General features: G+C 32.9%; 1 protein-coding gene across 1 annotated transcript in view; it reads right to left on the reverse strand.

Annotated features, from left to right (window-relative positions):
- LOC108569394 (maternal protein pumilio) overlaps window positions 1-19,634 on the reverse strand; it is a 48,271-nt gene that overhangs the window by 21,391 nt on the left and 7,246 nt on the right. Inside the window, exons 4-6 of the mRNA XM_017930926.1 lie at window positions 8,207-8,321; window positions 6,524-6,830; window positions 5,441-5,759 (exon numbers count right to left, since the gene is read on the reverse strand). Of these exons, the coding sequence (XP_017786415.1) occupies window positions 5,441-5,759; window positions 6,524-6,830; window positions 8,207-8,321 (741 nt within the window). The remainder of the gene's footprint in view (window positions 1-5,440; window positions 5,760-6,523; window positions 6,831-8,206; window positions 8,322-19,634) is intronic.

A 19,634-nucleotide genomic window follows, 5' to 3' on the forward strand; every position in this document is an offset into this window, starting at 1 on the left:
TTCGAAATCTGTACATAATCAAACATGTATGTATAGATAAGCAGCGAAACACGCTAGAGGGTCGTAAATATTTTGCGTGTATTCTGTTAACCGGACGAATTCAATTCTATTTAAGCCCTAATTCGTTGTGCGCGTACAGATCCCTAATGGGAGATTGATGAACGCCACGTTCACGCCAATAAAGGTGTAGAAAGGTAGTTTCATGCTTACAATAATTCTGTTAAATCGATTTAAAACCACAAAAGTGTTAAAGCCTAAGAATAATCTATATATTAGATATAGTTAACACGTAATGTACGAACTGATATTTTAATTAAGCTCTTAATCACTTCATTAGATGTAAGTAATATCGATTAATTTCAACAAAGAAGTTTTAAAACTAATCATTGTTGATAGTTAAGTTAAGTTAGTAATATATTCGTCATATCAAAATATTAGTAATATATATTTAAAATAACTGCGAACCACAAGGAAAGTATAGCATCAAGTAAAACATTATTAAATACATCCAAACCTAGAACATGCAATTATTTAAGTAATTATAATTAGTCGAACGATAACGAAACAACATTTTTTACCTAGATATGGCAACTACTGCCGTAATCTAATAGCTTTAGCGTTTTTTTAGTCAATCTCTATCTTTGTAAAATCGATAAATGGATGAAAACTTGTTGCAATCTGGTGCTTTCTATATACATTTTCCTTTTCAATCTAAAAATTGCTTTAGGTCCTTTCTAAGATCGCGAGTGAATATACACTCGCCCGCGATCGTTATACAATCGCCGCGAAGATTACTATATTCTTTTTTTTCTACCTACAGTAGAACATTCTGCTTCCTCATAAAAACGTATTATTATTTGGTCAATACTAAAGAAATAGAAATACATTTTTTTTTGTAAACATAAAAATAAAAGTCCTTAGAACAAGCCATATAGATATATCTAAAGCCGTTCGAAGACCGTTTCATAAAACATATTTAAATGTTTGAAACTTCAAACGCGTAGTTTAATAGATCCGTTACACGCGAATACAAATACTTTTTTTTTCAGAGAAGCTTCGATTGACACAGAAAAGCGCATTTCTAACGATCTTAAATTCCTGATACACATATAAAACATTGACAACATTCGGTTTGTCATCGTCTTTGAGACAATATATACAATGAATAAATTATGCATCGACAATCGAACACATCGATTATTTACTCTCAATCCAGAAGCCACGTTAATTATACACACAAACAGACATTGTTTCGGCTTTTTTTTATAACACGCACATACAAACTCTCCCTATCGATTGTATCGTAAACGATCTCATTCTTGTTTAAAACAAATACAAACGAATGCATTCTTAATACTGGCACGTCAGAATCAGTTACGAATACCTGGTAGGTTATTACAACACAATTTTATATCTGTGTATGCAGAGTCTGATAAGATAAGTTTTCATAAATGAAGAAAAGAAAATAACTACAAAGCAAGTTATTGTTGTTTTGCAATAAAAATGCAGTGCAACGAATTCCGCAGCTGTAACTATAAACCGCAATATAAACGATGACTCCATCCATTTTACTTATACACGCGAGTCATCATATAACGGCGACAGTTGTTTTTTTTAAATGTTATTTATCAAAGATTAAAATGAACTTTGGACAAAAAATCATAGCAATATTTTCGTAATGGCCGTAATAACTGTCAGCTTTACCGCCGTTTACTTTTTAGATACATATAATTTTCAATTTATATATGGACATTTATCTCATTTACAGTTTTATTTCATGCGAGTAATGGTTTTGCACATAACATACCAATTTCTACAAATTACACGATTGTTTAATGAATATGGCATACATTCCGCAATTGATATAATGCACAAAAGGAGAAAGGTGTCCACTTTAATACATATCCTTGTTGGTTCTTTGAGGTCAAAATATGTTTGTCAAATTGCAAATAACGTAAGGATATTGAAATTTAAAAAAAAAAGTATTCCCCCTGCAAAATGCAATGTTCTTAAATAGTGAATGTTAAAATGCATAAAAAATAGTTTAATTTAGTGAATATACTTTCTAACGTGGAATGACTTTTAATAATTTGTCCATTAAAAAATTGATTGATTTTTTTTTGATAATCGTATATAACGGTCTAGTAAAAATTGATTAACGCTTATCTCGATGGTTTATTATAACTTCAATAATTTGCGTAGCGTATGTGGATATGATGTTATATTAATTTGACGTATATCCTGCATTGGGGAGCGTGTGAATGAAAACCGGAGAAGGAATTACCAACAGATGGCCACCAGAGGAGAGCGAAATATGTTAGCATTTGTTTAATGGAACAAACCATCAAGTATTCCCCCGAGAAAATATCAATGGTGAAGAATGTTAAATGACATGAGGAGATTCATCAGCGGAATAATATTTCCTTCTTCTCCAGACAGATTTCAATTAAAGTTCTTGTTCTTATGCAAACACATTTCCCTACGCCATTGCAGTCATCGAAACAATCGAAGAATTCAATTAAATTCCCTCTATGGAGATGTACATAGATGCCAGAGCGTTCTCGCTATCGTCGTATTTAAATCAAAATGACTAATTATTTCTACTGGAATAAAACAAACATCAAAATAATAAGAACTGGAAATACCGAGATATCCGCATATTAATCAATGTTTTTACTTGTAATATTTATACATTCGGCGGTCGCGCCCCTGGGTTAGTTAAGGGAGTATTCGTATTTGATCACGCAACATAGCGTGCCGAAATCCTCACCTAGCATCCCTTAATTAAAATATACAACAACGATGATACTGCGGAAAATATTAACTTCACGAAATATTATTCCCTTGGAGGCGATACCCGGTCGCAACCAGTAATAAAATACGCGGACACAGGAAAGAGAAAGAAGAAAAAAATAGTTGGTAGAGTGCTAAATCTCGTATTACAAACTTATATTTATAGGCGTAATATAATCTTCGGATAGATCCAGTATTTTATTTAAACTGTTACGAGCTTTACCGAAATATACAATGATGATCCTATTTATCAATAGAGGTCGTGCGAAATAGCGCGATGCTGGTGCTATTTCGTTGACTTATTACTTAGCGAATGGTACGTATCTTTGTGTGTTAAAAAAATGTTAAAAAAAATAAATATATATGAAATGAAATATGTTGAGACAACACGCGATAGCGCCGATATTAGAGGTGAATAAAGTATGACAGAGGGAGTGCCCTAGTCAAGAATTGCGACGACGCCGACGCCGCACTCAAGACAAAGAAAAATTCATCGCCTTCAAACACGCGAACTTGGGCAAAGAACCCTATTATAAACCTAGCTATACGTTCCACCCTACAAAATTGCTAATTAAACAATAAAAAAAAAGAGAAACAATACACCGTCATAAAGTTAGAAGTATGTTAATTATAAATCGTGACATTGATAAAACAAGAAAAAAGGCTAACTTATTATGTTTTTTTTATACTTTCTCCTTTCTCGCAAAACTTCTTCAAAATAAACAAAGAGTTTGTTCACTTGCATTAAACCAATGCATTCATTTCCGAGCATACAAAAATTGTAAAATTTAATCAACGAAAAACATTTGCATATCGCTATGAAAATTTGGTATTATTTTCCAGTGGAGTGAGATAATTTTCCATTAAAATACTTCAATTATTTTTTACGGCACGCCACCAGGACACAATGGTGAATAAATGAAACCTCTCGTGAAGGCAAATAAAATGAAAATAACGAAGATATATATGAAAGTCTACGCGCATCCGAGATGAAGAGCAGCGACACGGTTTCACTATCATAACAACCCTTGAATATGTCCACATGAAAAGCAATTTCTTGAGATTCATGTTATTATATATTATTATATATGACGCTTGTAAAAGAAAATATATTATTACCATCATTATATATTATTCTATTTTTATAAACCAATATAAGTTTCTTTTTTTTCTATTCAATGTTTTATATTAGGTTTAGAGATAGTAATCGTATGTTTTTGGTTCAAATTTAATCTATAAAATAAATGTAATCGTGAACATAAAACTAATTAACATCGACCTTTGTCAATCGGAATTATTATTAAATATTAGAATAAAACATAAATAAGCATTGAAATTGGATAATAGAAAAAGGTTATTAGTCAGCCGGCCTTCCATTTCTATCGGATTTGTACTGTAAACTTATTTTATAATCATTATGTGATGTTTAAGTATGAATAAAAATTATATTAAGATTAAGAAAGAACAAGTTTAGGACTTGATACATTATTAAATCGACAACCTCATTAAAAATGCCATATTAAAACAACACTAAAATGTTGATACAGTCTATCAAACCGAATTAATGATTTGGTTTAAACCACCAAAGCATAATTTACGATGAACTTGAGAGGCAAAAGCGTGGTACATCACAAAAACAAGAAAAAGTGCCAAATGAGTTAGAGGCCACACTGTATATTTTTTTAGTATTTCTCTGTTAGTACAATTCGTTGGCCTTGAAGAGAATAAAAGCCACGCACATTAAGAAGGCAAAAGAAAGAAACAAAATATAAAGAATAAGGAGATGGTGACCAGCAAGATGGGAGTTCGTTCACCGGGCCGTTGCGGTTCAGAGCACTGGTATGGTTCAAGATGAGCTAAACACGCTCAAGTAAAAGAAGGTCTAAGCCATCGTAAATATTAAATATTTTAATAAGCCAATTCATTATATATTGTATGACAATAATAATGCATACACCACACCGCAAATTTCTACGTTACATAATTGCCGGTTAGCTTTTGCTCAGCGAATGAAATAACGATCAAAATTGTCCGCCTGTTATGCATTAAATAGAACGAAGTTTCTTTTCAATTTTTCTTCAGCAATGCGCTTTTTCGTTGTCTCCGCTGCGGCATTTCCACGTATTACGTAAATGTCCCCCTTTCGGAGTCCAAAAAATTGATTTTAATTTATTCATGCACATTGAAGGCAATTGCTGAATGAGCGAGACTATGGTTTTTGACCACAACAAAACTATTATAAAGTTTACGCATAATTTTCCACTGGACTAACTTCATGCAGAACAAGAAGTTCTTATATTAATAAAAGTGGATTGAATTCTAAAAGTGGAAGAAGAACACTTGTGTGCGTATTTTCAAGTTTCGTTATGGTCTGTTGAAATAATTATCTCTTAGTGCTGAACTAAGTTTTTCCTGTTGGTGTCTACCAGACTGATGGCATCCAACTGTATAAATCTGCATATATAATTAATCTAACGCACTTTATATAATACATACATGTATGCTCATTTCATTACGTAAATCTTTATAAAATATTATAAAGATCTTTACTACCGTCCCTCTTTAAGTAGGCCTTTTATTAAAAGTTTTTTTTGATTTTACTTGTGCTATCCAGCAAAGCTCTACCGTAATAATAATAAATTCTTACCTGTACATCAAAATTATGTTGTTGCTGTTGTAAAACTGCACTATCTACTTGGTGAGGTTGCGGGGGCGGAGGCGCCGCATACTGATGTTGTTCATAGGCTTGCGGAGGTTGCTCTCCGAAATGTTCGAATTGTTGATTGACCGATTCTGCAAGGGTGACGCCTAAATGCGGGGCAAGATGCTGCTGCTGTAAATGCTGATGAAGATGAGGGGGCAACTGCTCCTGGGGCTTTAGAATTACGACCCCTTGGTCTAACTGTAAACCATTTTTTGTCAATTCTTCTTCGGCAGGGGAAGGTTGTCTGCTTCCAGGAGTACGACTGCAACAACAAAAAAAAATATAAATTTTTGAAACATATATTTATATAGTATTATTTAAAATAAATCAAATTGTATTGTCAAGAATTCGAATTTAAAAATGGGAATCCTCCCATGAACTAGAATTAATATTGTTTACTCGTCAATAATAAACAATATTTAAATTTTAACCAATTAAAAATAATTAATGAATAATTATACTAATATGAAAATAATTTATATTAATTTTATAAAATTGTATCAGAGGCGCCATCTCTGCGGGAATAGGAATATTAAGAGTATCAGGTGTAGAGAAATAGATGGCGCCACACATTCCCACCAGCAAGTGAAATTTAAATGTTGTCGGAGGTGGGGACTATCACCTTGGCAACCGTCGGCATAGCACGCACGCACGCACATGTCATTGACTCCAGACAAGGTAGAGTCAAAACCTTGAACGGCGGCCGTCGCCACCGACGACGGTGATGTAGAGTGGGAACAATCAAGCAGGAGAAGCTCAATATAATTTGCAACGTGCTCATTTACAAAAACCATCAACAGAAGTATACAGTACTCTCTCAAGCACTCATTTCCCAGTACAAATTGATTAGAATAAATAGAGATAAGCTATGATTTATGAGAAAAAAAAGGGAATAAATATAATATCCACCAGGTGAACGAATAATACCATACTGATAAAAAGTATGTAAAAAGAGAGTAACCCTTTATGCAAATACACATTGCATGTTATCGTGTATTAAATAACAACTATTCTATTTCAACTTACTTGAAACCTTTGCCTTCATCATCATTTACTTGGCCGTTTTGGACAGCTTGCCCATTAACGACTACACCTTGATCGTCCTTAGGACTTTGCGGTTTATCTTTATCATTCTTGTCATCAAGATGTAACGCCCTCATGCGCGGATCCAAATTATCCTTCGGCGATGATCCTAGCACATATTCTACCATCTTTACTCCAAGACCTCCACCAGTGTCGGAGCCACGCGGTGATAAAATACTTCCGGAATCTCCGCTGCCACCGGTCAACACACCTCGTCTTCCCATAGTCAATGGTCCAGACACCGTATGATCTAAAAAAACAATAATAAACAAACAAATATAAATTATCTGATAGTACGAATGTACACAAATGTAAATTACTCTCTGGTAAACGAACGTAGAATTGTCGGTAAATGAAACTTGCTGCAGGAAACAGCTATCGTATATATAGCAAATATAAAATACGCGTATGATAAATTACATATAGCCTCGTCATGCTGTTGTTGAGTCCTCATTTTATGACAAATTTCAAAGTTGTTGGATGTAATTGTGAAATTACGAAAACGTTTTTAATTGTCAATGGTGCACGGAACGACTATTGCATTTAGAACACGCCAATGTGCCCACGCAACCCGGCATTAGTCATAACAGAAAACCAGTTAACACCTATGTTTATAAGAATCGTTTACTCTACCTGGAAATATCTAACCCCCAATTTAAACAAAGAGAATTCGTTGTTTGTCTCATTCATACATGATGAAAAAAAAATACGACGATATTTGCGCAAATTGCGTGGGATCTTAATGTTAACAAACAGGGCCACTTTCACTTAACCAAAATGATACAGTCATTATTATTTTCATATTTCGCAATATAATTTTCACTTTAAACCTTCCAACACTTATTTTGAAAATTGTATTTTATAGAAATATGTAATAATTGTTACTAAGGAAACAAAATATATAAATAATATAATAATAAATTTAAACAAAATATGCGCAATTGATAAAGACTACAATTAGTAAAAACTGTTTTTGCTTAAATAATAATCATCTTTCAAATAATCATATTCCAATATAATTCAGATTCAACGAGCTTAAATCAATACAATAAAAATAAGAAAACCAAATGTTTTCCGAGTGATTAAGCTGATTTGTTGAGCAAACAACAAAACAATTCCGCCTATTCAAAACTTCGATGGTTCATTGAAATTCGAAAAAACATTTAAAATTTATCGAAAACTTGGTTCTTTCCATGCCAAATAAATAATACGAGATCATTTAGGGTGTAACTAATTTCTATTTTGTTTTGAAGGCAACGTAATGACAGGAAAGACCCCGGGCAGATTGAATTTGGCTGGGTGGTGGTTGCCCGGACGACAGACGCCACCGTGGCCATGGATACCAGAGCGCCGCACAACGTAGCGATGTCGACGCCCGGCACGCCCATCCATCCATCCCCCGCCGACGCGATATTCCCAAATGGCAAAGGGAGACATTAAAATGTGTTCAATAAGTCCTTTCCAACACTTTCGATGTTCATTGAAACCCCACAAAAGGATATAATAGTCCATTCAAAAAGTACTAACGAATTCTCCTTTGAAACATATTAATTTGGAATTGACAGTATATAGAAGATACTCTCAAAGTATTTCTCAATTGCCTCAAAGACATGCTATTAATCTCACCGGGTGCTGCCCATGTGTTGTCCCTCCAAACTGCTTCCGTGTAATGATGAATTGGCAACGGTTGCTTGCCATCCTTCGCCTCCAAGCCCCAAAGTTTTTTCGCTGATGTAGCAATCTAGAATTAAGATAAAACTGAAATTAGTATATTGCCACTATAGGAATAGAATAGAAACACTTTTAATTTCGTACAACAACAAAATAATGTTCAAGGTTCTTTACGTTTACATTTCGCTATAACAGAATATTTTGTTAATTATCTAGTTGCTAACATAAATATAAGGTTTCTAAGAAATAAAAAGTGTCGAAGAAACGTAGCGAGTTCCGGATGGAAAACAAATAAAATATGTACTTGGAATATACTTATCAGAAATTCAATAGAATACAGGTAAAAGTAGGAAACGGACAAGTTTCAAAATCATATTTCCGATTCGTTTGAGACGATAACAAGCGCATATAATATGATAACGACGAAACAAACCGTGCATAGATAGCGAGAAATTTATACTCGTGCATCATCTACTATACTACTCGAATACGATGTGTATCGATTCACTGTGTAAAATGCAATACTGCTTAGTTTAAGATTATAATCGATTGGTTCATTAATAGAATTTAAACTGACAATAGATTGATTTCAGCACGTTAGTACGCTAGATGGATAGGTTTGCTAATCCTAGATGGATTAATCAATCATTACACATAATACCCCGTCTGTTCGTTGTCAAAGCTGCTATTATAATTATCACCAGTCGCTTATAAATAAATCAGATTAAAGTCCGGACAACATATATCTTATTTAGTTGTAAATTAATCATAGAGAAGTATACTACACATATCCATCAACACATATTGCGTAAGTAAGGGTGTGCTGTTTGTTTGAGGCAGGTGGGGTTGCAACTGGGTGCGGTGTCAGGGATATCGACCGGTTAGGTCTAGGCCGTAGACCTGCAGGTCGTGACCTCTTCCAAAAATATAGACTATATTAAACATACGCACGATAAAAATCTTAATTTAATCGCATCCATCCATGGTGCGCAACGTAAATACAATTACTCCTTATTGATTCGAAAGAAAGAAAACAGTGAAAAAAAAAAACAAGGTGAAACCTAAGCATCGGAATGGTCCTCGGCTCACGAATTCCATTATAATTACTAAGTGCTCGATTTTATTTGCAATTGCCTGAACAAACAGATGTCCTTCATGTGGTTCGGGAAAAAGCGTCAGCATTATTTACCTCCAACATTAAAACCGATTACAAATTTTCGTCTGCGTTTTTCCGATGGGACGTAGCCGTTCTCCCCTCCGGGGCTCGTCTGCATTCAATTACAAGTCTGTGTGGAAACGTATCAAGTATCTTTAAAGGGTAGTTACCCCATTCGACGTCCCTATCCAAATCCTTCCTAGGGGATTATGTATGTTTCAGATTGTAGTGCTCTGAACTACACAAATACAGTTTAAATGTCGTTTTATTGATTTGCGAACGAGTATCACAATTCATACAAGACATTGTTATTCTACATTTTGTTTCGCAAAAATATTTTAAATGTTAATAATAAATTTCTTAACAGTATTAATTATGTTGCTATAAATTATCAAAAATGTATTTTTATATATCTGAATACATCAGCCTTACAGCATTACCTTTATGTAGTAAAATTGGTATAAATAACGCAAATTGCAAATTAATTTATTTCTTAGCCTTGCCGGAGAGGTGCACCGACATATGCATGTGTGGCCACCATATCAGAGCCATCGTCGTCTCTGATGAAATGAAAATCGCTAGTGTAAAATTTTGCAACTTCACGGGATAATTTATATTTCATAACTACTGTTGCGCAATTAAAAACAGAATTTATGAACACTAATATTGCAAATAGGGTCAATAAAATTACAAAATTCTTCGCAAATGTAACTTTTAAATGTTACCATTTCACACAAGATTTTCTAGAATCACAACGTTAGTAAAATACGCTGTGTGACTGATAGTATTCAACGATACTTACAATATAGTCTAGACATAAAAAATGCGTATCTTTAACAAACAGAAAAAAAAAATAGAGGGTACAAGAATACATAAACATTATATCTGTAAATAACTTCTTTATACATATATGTATGTTGCATTTCCATTGAATATAATCAACGGATAACCCCTGATTGAATGTTAAGTTTCTGGTATTAATCTTAGCAAGAAAACATTACAATTGGTACATAACCAAGAGAATATTTACTTATATTTATATTGAATTTGTAAATTATAGTTTCGGATTGTTAAGTATCACTAGAATAATATTCCTAATTTATGCAAATATCTAATTAATAACTCATTGTATAAACCATGATTGTAGGGAAATTTCTTATTTCATAAACAGAAATTCTATTTTTATCAAGTCAATGCTTTATTCAAGAACATTCAAAATATCTTTGACCTGAATATATTCTATTATCTTACGCCGCTGCATCTGAACTAAATTTTATATCGTATATTTATATCAACACTTCTCAAGGTTATATTATTCGTCCTTCGCAACGCACTCAGCTTTACCGTCTGTAGGAATGACCTTTCTTTCACATGAATCTATTAACATTATTGCTCGTATTACTAAGAGTAATTAACAATTGTTTTTTTTTAACTAATGGCTTCACGTATCATAATTTGAAAGTACTAATGTTTAATAATATCGATATAATATATAAAATTGTTATCAAGGTGTTACATTGTGTAATGAAATACTCGAATAATAACGCAAGCAAGAGAAGTAAAAGTGATCATCAAGCTTTGCAATCATGTTCATTTTCATCTGGAGCTTATGTAGCACAAGTGAGGCTGGAGTGGCGAAGAATTGTTCCATTGAATGAAATATGTCTCTCTTCTCTTTTTTGAAGTTCTATTTCCGCGAGAATTTTGAAGTGTGGAGTGCAAATTGGCGAGGTATGAAGTTGTGGCAGGTTCGCGCGGTCCGCCGTGCAGATAAACCAGCTGGTCGAGTTATACGTGAGAGCGAGGAGAAGGAGGAGGGAAACTCGCGTCGTCCTTGACAGTGAGGACAATGACTCTCTCGGATTCTGAGCACATGAGATTCATATACACATTTACACAGCAAGAGACGCTTTTCAAAAATTAGATCTTCTTGCAAAACAAACATAAAACTGTAAGGCGAGTGATAATGAAAGTGCACGTCGATTTCTGGTAACTGAAAGTAAAACTTTGTAAATAAAAACACAAACACCACGTACTTCTTTCCCGAGAAAGCACTTCAAAGAATTACAAACAGCAACACACAAAAAAAAACAGCTCGCTTGTATGCATGCGATGTGCAGGTACCATCAAAGTCTATGTATTTCCGCTAATAATTTTCAATTTTAATGCATCAACCAGATAATTTATTGATTGATTAATAAATAACGAATTGAACAATATAATTACAATTTTTGAAATCCATTCAACTAAAATACCATTCAGCTATATCAGAAAATTGACAAAGGTTACATTGCTTCACTATTCTGAAATGTGAAAACAATTTCTATAATAAATTTCTCAAACCAAAAGATTTGTATATATTGATAGTTTAAATATTTGTAATTTCTGAGATATTGAGGGATTAAAACAAATGTATCATGAAAATCATTACTTAACCAGTTACGATTCAGTCGAGAACAAAACCAGACGCTTTTGGTCAGATCCGCTTTTGAACATCTCATAAAAGGTAATTAAAACAGGTGTTTTTAAAGATCGTTTCGTTGACACTGTATCCATTACAAGTACTTTTATTATATTACGCATTTCAATCTCAAATATTAAATTTAATATTTTCTACCTTTAGATTCATATATAATACAAATTTGAACACTTCATTAATTCTAGAAAATATTAAACAATACACTTCGCTTTAAGTAAAACTTTAGTTGATAAAGACAGTTTTCTCCAAATTGTATAAATGGAAGTGCTCTTAATTGAAACAGTGCGGTAAAGAGAGGACGGAACTATTCAGATTAATTAATTTTATATGAATGTGCGCCGAAACGTAATAAAGGAAACACAGAGAATTCAACCTTCAACGCGTCGAAAACGTTCGAATTATAATAATACGAAATGTGGGTCATTGACAGTAGCTTTTTTGCGAAACATAAAATACCTGGCATTACATAATGTTGAACTTTAAAATTTGAATTTTTTCGTCGCCGTCTGCCGTCTACAACACAATATAAAATATTAAAACAAATTCGATTTTGGTCGAATACAATACAGCACGTTCGTACACAAATATATAGAGTGATTAAAAACCGATACCGTATTTTGCGGTCTCCGTGGGTTTATATATTTGCAAAACGCGAAATTGAAAGTTAAATGTGTAAATTGTAATCTCTATGAAGAAGTCCTTTCATTACTGCGTTATTCATTCATATACACTCGTTTTTTGTAATATTTTTTTATAGATTGTTACTATTTTTCCCGCTATTGGAGTACACACAAGTTTTTCTATTGTCATTAACAGTCGCTCGCGTCAACAAAACATCAGTTATTCATACATATTTGTTTAAACTATGTAATGTGGGCCAAGTGTAATTCCCACAACAACTGTGGCAATACACACACAATGCCCGAGGACTTTCCATAACACAATCATTCATATCAAAACTAACCTAAGGTAACTTAGATACATAAACATAAAAAAATGACCAATTCTTGTATAATTTCAAACCAAACATATCGATCCAAATATATATATAGTTTATACTATACTTTCGAGTGTTGTAGCACGCACTTAATACAATTTATATTTGACTGAAGAATTAAGTTTAAAAAAGCTAAGACAATACAGTAAAACCAACATATATGGTATCCAAGAGTAAAGGAAAGAGGAATGGAAGATGAAAGGAATGCAGAAAGAGTGTCGCAGTGAAATGCGCTAGAAGGAGTGGTAAAGTGCAGAGTTGCTCGAGGGAGTTCAATTTTCCTAGTGTAAAATAATCAAATGCAAGAAACATTTTGGAATAACATGTTTTCAACATATTTAATGCTGTGACTGATGAACAAACGGAATTGGAATTCCTACATTCCTTTAATAAAGGATGTAAACTATGCGAGCACATCAATTCTTGTAATATAAAGAAAAAAGACATGCATGTATTGTTCTTTGTAAGTAATAGATTTTGGTGCTTTTTTGATAACTTTAGTTTTAGAATAACAAAATTATGAAATCTATAACAATGAAAGCTTTCGTTATTATATGAACATGATCTTACGCATTCTATTTTGTACAATTTTATATTGTGTATTCCAGTTCTAGAAAGGGGATAAGTTCTACTAGGAAGTCGTTACCCATTGTATTGATTACAAGTAAGTTTGTTGTATTTTCAGCCAGAAAAAGAAATAGGCAAACTGCTGAGATACGTTTTAGGTGGAATAAAACGTGATAACCGAGAACACCACGATACACCAGTCAACTTGCTCCAGCGTTAGGACAAAGAGCCTGTACCTTTTGTCTATTACATACATGCATGTGTATTTTATTGTCAACATTTCCTTGCTTCGTGTTGTATTTATTTTTTTTATTTCAAACTTCAGCGAGCTGCATAGAACGTGACTTAGTGCATTGATATTTGTTTGATAACACGAGAGGAAAGGTAAAAACGATCGCGATTCCAATCTCAAATTTCAGCGCTGATTGCGTATCTTCTTTTTGCATTCCCTGTTCTCATTCTCTCTCTCTAAATATATTTTTTTGTTCGTCGTCTGCATTGAATATCATATGAAAATTACAGAGTTGTTATATAAAAGTTATTCTTTGCGAGACCTTGAGATCGTTGCAAAAGCCACCGCTCATGGCCAACAGGGTTAACTGCCTTCTGTGGTCGCACATCATGCTTTTCATTCGCCGGAGCCGCAGCACAATAAAATCAAAAAAGGACTGCTTGTATTTCAAAACATCTTTCTCAGCTGCCGTCCTTTGTAAATCATCGAAAATGAAGGAGCAGCAGCATCGAGACGCGAGGGGTCGAAAAAAATATATAATAATAAGATGCCTTTGTTCAATTTCAACTGAATCGACAGAAATATTGAGCTCAGATTTGTAATCCGAATTTTGATGGCTGTCCAAGCTGAATGTTTAATTACATACCAGATACATTAATTGTATTAGCGGAATATCGTCTGCAATTTGTAATTATCAACTAGGCGACTGATTGAAACTTAAATATTTTATAATGTAATACAATTAAATTAAATCAACTGCGTCAAAATTTTGTAATATAATAAAGTGGCCGAAACATGATTTTTCAACGATTTATACGGTTTATTCAAAGGTGAAACAAAATAGATTTATACTTATTTAGAAACGAGTTTGTGCCTGGTGGTATTCATAAGATTTATACACCAAGGACATTCTCGGGATATATCAATTTGCATATCGTTCAATCGGTTATTTTTATAGATGCGAGTTAGTTATCCAAGTGACAACGTTCTAAAAGATTCAAAAAAAATATCCGTAATTATAAACATATAATAAAATTTATATTAAATAATTTAAATATTGAAATAATTAAAAAAAATAAATTTTACTGTGGAACATCGTCAGATTAGTGACATATGTGAGAAAAAATAAACTGTGAAAAGATGATGACTAATCGATAGAAATGTCTTTTATTGGTCAGAAAATGTAATTGTATTAATTGATTTGCCCGTTAATTCCGTAACATATCAAAAATTAACGTCTAAAATAAATAATTTCTACGATTTAAATTTTAAAAAAATGTATGAAGTTATTTTAGGAATGAAAGAGAAAAAATGTCAATATGACTAATATTGGAAGCTTCGCAAAATGTCTACAGATGTTGTGCAACACAAAAACCCAGGGTAATTTATAAACCGGATGTGAAAAGTGTCTGAAACATGTACACACTGCAAGAGGAAGTATAATAAAATTGTCTATTTTAAGAGTTGGCCAATACTTCAAGAAGTTCTTACTAATTAGACTATTCTGCCTATAATTAAAATTGTTACCATTTTATTCTGACGGTAAAGAACAAATAATTTGATAACAGTGAGGAAGAGTTAATGAAATATTGTTTTATATTAGATAAAATATTTGGAAACGTAATCTACAAAAAAAAATAATGAGATAAGAAACAGCTGATGCGAGATAATGATTGTTGAAAAAATAAAAACAGACACATGGTCTGGTTTAGAAAACGAGTACATGTACATAGAAATGCAAAACAGGAGGCACAAATTGGTTCCTTCGAAGTTGTACAACTCAAAACTTGCACAATGCATTATTATGGTGTAATCGATTTGATTGTTCAATAATGAAACCCTTTCAAGTAAATTGGAATATGCTAAATAGGTTTTGTTTAAAAGCTGCTGTAAAATTGAGGGGAACATTGTTGCCTCATACGGTATAATTAATTATTGATCGCAGTGACATATTAGGTAACAATTGCAAGAAATGCTGATAAATCGTACATTTTCAAGCTTACAAAGAAAGCGTGTTGTGCACGATTTACCAAAGTGCACAATCGTTTATGCGCTGTACTTTATCGAGAAATACAAAAACCGCTGCTACATGATTCTCTCTCTCTCTGGCGGGAATTTTAAAACACACCGAAACGTGCGGATATTTCAGCCAGCCGTATAATGCAATAACAAACGATTTCCGATATTTTCGTCCTGTTACATTATTCATTGATACGATCAATAAGTAATAACAATGATTTCAAGGTGGAACGCAATAGCAACACATGTCATTGTGCGTAACAATTAACACACAACGACGTTTACGCTCAGTCCATGTTTGCTTTAATTACCTCCATCACGGCTCATTGTTTTCTAATTCACTATTATGCAACTATAATTGTACAAGCTTACAACAATTTACAATAATCGAATTTTATAAATTACTGCGAGAAAACATGCAGATGACATTCCTGTAATTTATAGAATTTTCAAACTGTATGTTATTAATTCCACGTGTTTCTTTACAACATAACCTCGTTTTTGTTGATTAAATATTAAATTGTGCAATAGTAAATTGCTTTTTATTGTTGACTATAGACATTTTGAATAAAGCATACATCTCTCAAGCTCAAAATTAATTATGAAACAAACAAAAACTGTAATTGAAAATATTAAAATAAAAGAAAACCTTCTAGTACAGAGGAGGATAAAACATGGTGAATAAACGAGTTTAGTTTCCTTCTTTGAAGCGCAAGTTAAAGGATAATTGAAAATTAGACATATTTCTATGTAAAGAAACAGAAATATCACTTGAGAGAACACTGTTTTTTACATTCCATACTTTTATCAACTATAAATTATTTACGATATATGCAAAACAGTAGTAAAAAAAAATGTGAAAAATATAGAGACAAAATAATACAAAACTAAATAATGCTTCTTAAAGTTCAGTGTTTCAAGGACTAATTATTACTAAACTCGAAACTTGCATACAATAATAACTGATGTTTTTTCAACCGCGTATGAACTTCGTATAATTAAAATTTGTAATAATAACAACAATGACAATTCCAATACGTAAATAATTATTTAAATTATAGAAAGGTTAAATATTTAAAATTGCAATATTGTTGTTATCTTAATACATAAACGTTGTTATTAAACTCGTTTACGCATTATTATTTTTTTATTACAAAGACAACAATTTTCAGATTAAATGCAGTGAATTAATAATAATGAAAGTACTTATTATATAATTATTTCATGGATATGAAGATTGAATACTTGATACAGATTAAAATTGTAAAACAATAAGTATCTACTGTATTTGTAGATATTGAAATAGTTAAAAAATAAATAAATTCGTTATAACTGATATCTTTGAGAAAAAATTGTATGAACATAAAAATAATCAAGATTTGAAACTGCAATGGATTTTATGTTTAAAATGGTAAAGTATAAAGTAAAAATGTTCTATTATTAAAATTAAATTGATTTAAGTATACATTTTCTATGTTGCTATAAACTCGAATATTTCATGCACCTCAACGGCCCTGCTGCTGTACACCAGCAGTTATGCATGCAAGAATGTCATGCGATGAAACCATAACTCCTGGGTGCATGTATTTAAAGGCTGTGTGGTGGAAAATCTATGCAAGGGGGAAGGTCCTTTAATCGTAAAGCATTGAGAAATTGGAAGTGCGGACTTATTTTTAGCAGTAAATCGGTGGTAAGCAGGATTCGGAGAGAAGGCAAATGAAGAATGGTTGATCCGGGTGGGTCAATTCGTAGTAAGGGACGATGGTCATAAAACATGATGCGGTGCCATAGAGACATCCCTGGTCCGCGACATAAACAATAGTCATGTTGGGGCATCGAACTGGCAACAATGCGCTCCCCACAGACGACGAATCCGGTTCGCCAGAACGACGCAGCGGCAACGGTCGGCCTCTACCTCTGCTGCCTGGCTATACCCGCAATGTGCCGCTTGTATACATACACACACGTACCTATGCTATGAGAGCAAGAGAGAGAGAGCACACGATGTATACGTTTATTCGTTTTCGACATGTTTTTTTACGCTTGTTTCTTTCCACGACTCGTGTATCTTTATTTTCAAACATAACGTCCACCTTGAAAATGGCTACTGCTGCGAAATGCAAAATGGAACGGTGTCCATCGGGACGGGGATAGAGGAGACCTGTTGCACGGGTCGACGAGCGACCTCATCGGTTTAAACAAAACTATTTGCCCGGTTGCCATAACAATGGAAACATGTAAACAAAACAGCTACGCAAGAGTTTACTAGAAAAAGTTATAATATTTACCATGTCAGGTCCCATATCTTTCATATCCAAATTGAAATAACCATAACCACTGCTGAACACCACTTCATATATATCTTTACTTATTTACACACTGATCGAGATCGTAAACACAGTACCCGGCGCGTCTAGCTTCGAACTTTCATAACACCAATCGTCGACTACACAACGTCAAACTGGCAAGAAGGACAGAACAAAGACCCGAAGGTGATGGTGCGACTGCGCTGTGCTGCAGTCGCATCACTCCGTGAGCCGTGCGCAGCTTTACGAACCGGCATCGCACTATTAGGTTAGGGCAGGGTTACACCCCTATGTGTATATCTTTGCCGCAGCACCAAACATAAAGTATCACAAAAACAACCATTCCTTCCTTTCTGGGAACCATAATCTCGCATCCATACTTATATCCATTTTAAACCGACCCCATCTCATGAAATATAACTATTCATTCAAAATTTACCTATAATTTCAGTCCAAAAAAAACGCATCTAACACCAGTATTTATATCACTACTTTTATCTATAGAAAAGCGATCCAATAAAGTCTATATAATCTAAAGTCGACGATTATTTATAAGCAAATATTTCAAGTTTTAATCATTGTCTGAGTAGTTGTCTTACGTGTAAAATTTATTGTTGTTACTCAAATTGTTTAACAAGATAATACATTGATTATTCTGAATATGTTATAGAGAGAAATCTGAATAATAATTAATAATACGTGTTTAAGTGAATACAAATACAAGGGCATTAAAATCTCCTATAAAATAATTCTAGTACCTACGGTTTTCAGAAATTCCATTACTGAAAAACGTGGTTTATGTATACTGCTTTATGGCAGTACTTTTTTTTTCTCCTAAAAGCAGAGATCCTTTTCCTAAGAAATGTCATGTCTATGGAGAAATAACCAGAAGTAAATGCTATTTTTGAGAGTAATGGTAATTCGAATATCTTTTACTAAAGTTTATATTTCGCGCAATCAACCATTAATAAGTTTAATGATTTTCAATATTATTATTACGTCCCATTAAATATTATCAATTACATCTGATTTTTTATACACAAGTTAATTTTATCACTTTCAGACCACGCGATTGACCTTGACATTTGCTTCGAATATGTACAGAATTATTATAAAGTTTATAAATAGAAAACAAATGAGGAAAAACATCAAATCAATACGAGTTATCATTAACAAAGTATTTAGTATAAGGAGAAGTTAAAAAATTAATATATTCTTTAAATTATTCATTAGGAAAACTAAATAAAATCAATTAAACAAATTACTAAGTTAACAACTGCACCAATATATTTGGTCGTGAATGGCAAAATTAATCTATTATTTTCAGTAAAAGTATGGAAATCAAAATTATATAAACAATATGTTAATATTCATTTAATATCTTTAAGAAGTGTATTTTATAATCATCCAAATTCTGGTATTGAATAAATATTGATTAAACAAAATTTACCACCAAAATTTAGTTTCAGCTGGCAACGATTCCACATGAGACACCCGAGATAATTGGGTTTTAAAGGTGTGGTTTTGAAACGCATATGGCGGGAGGGAGAGAAGGCATTTCCTTTATTCTCAAAAAGAGAAAAAAAAAAACTTTCCACAATTTCACATAAATGAAATTACTTTTCTA

Source organism: Nicrophorus vespilloides, unplaced genomic scaffold (assembly GCF_001412225.1).
Source record: "Nicrophorus vespilloides isolate i.1.1-1 unplaced genomic scaffold, Nicve_v1.0, whole genome shotgun sequence".
NCBI classification, from domain to species: Eukaryota; Metazoa; Arthropoda; class Insecta; order Coleoptera; family Silphidae; genus Nicrophorus; species Nicrophorus vespilloides.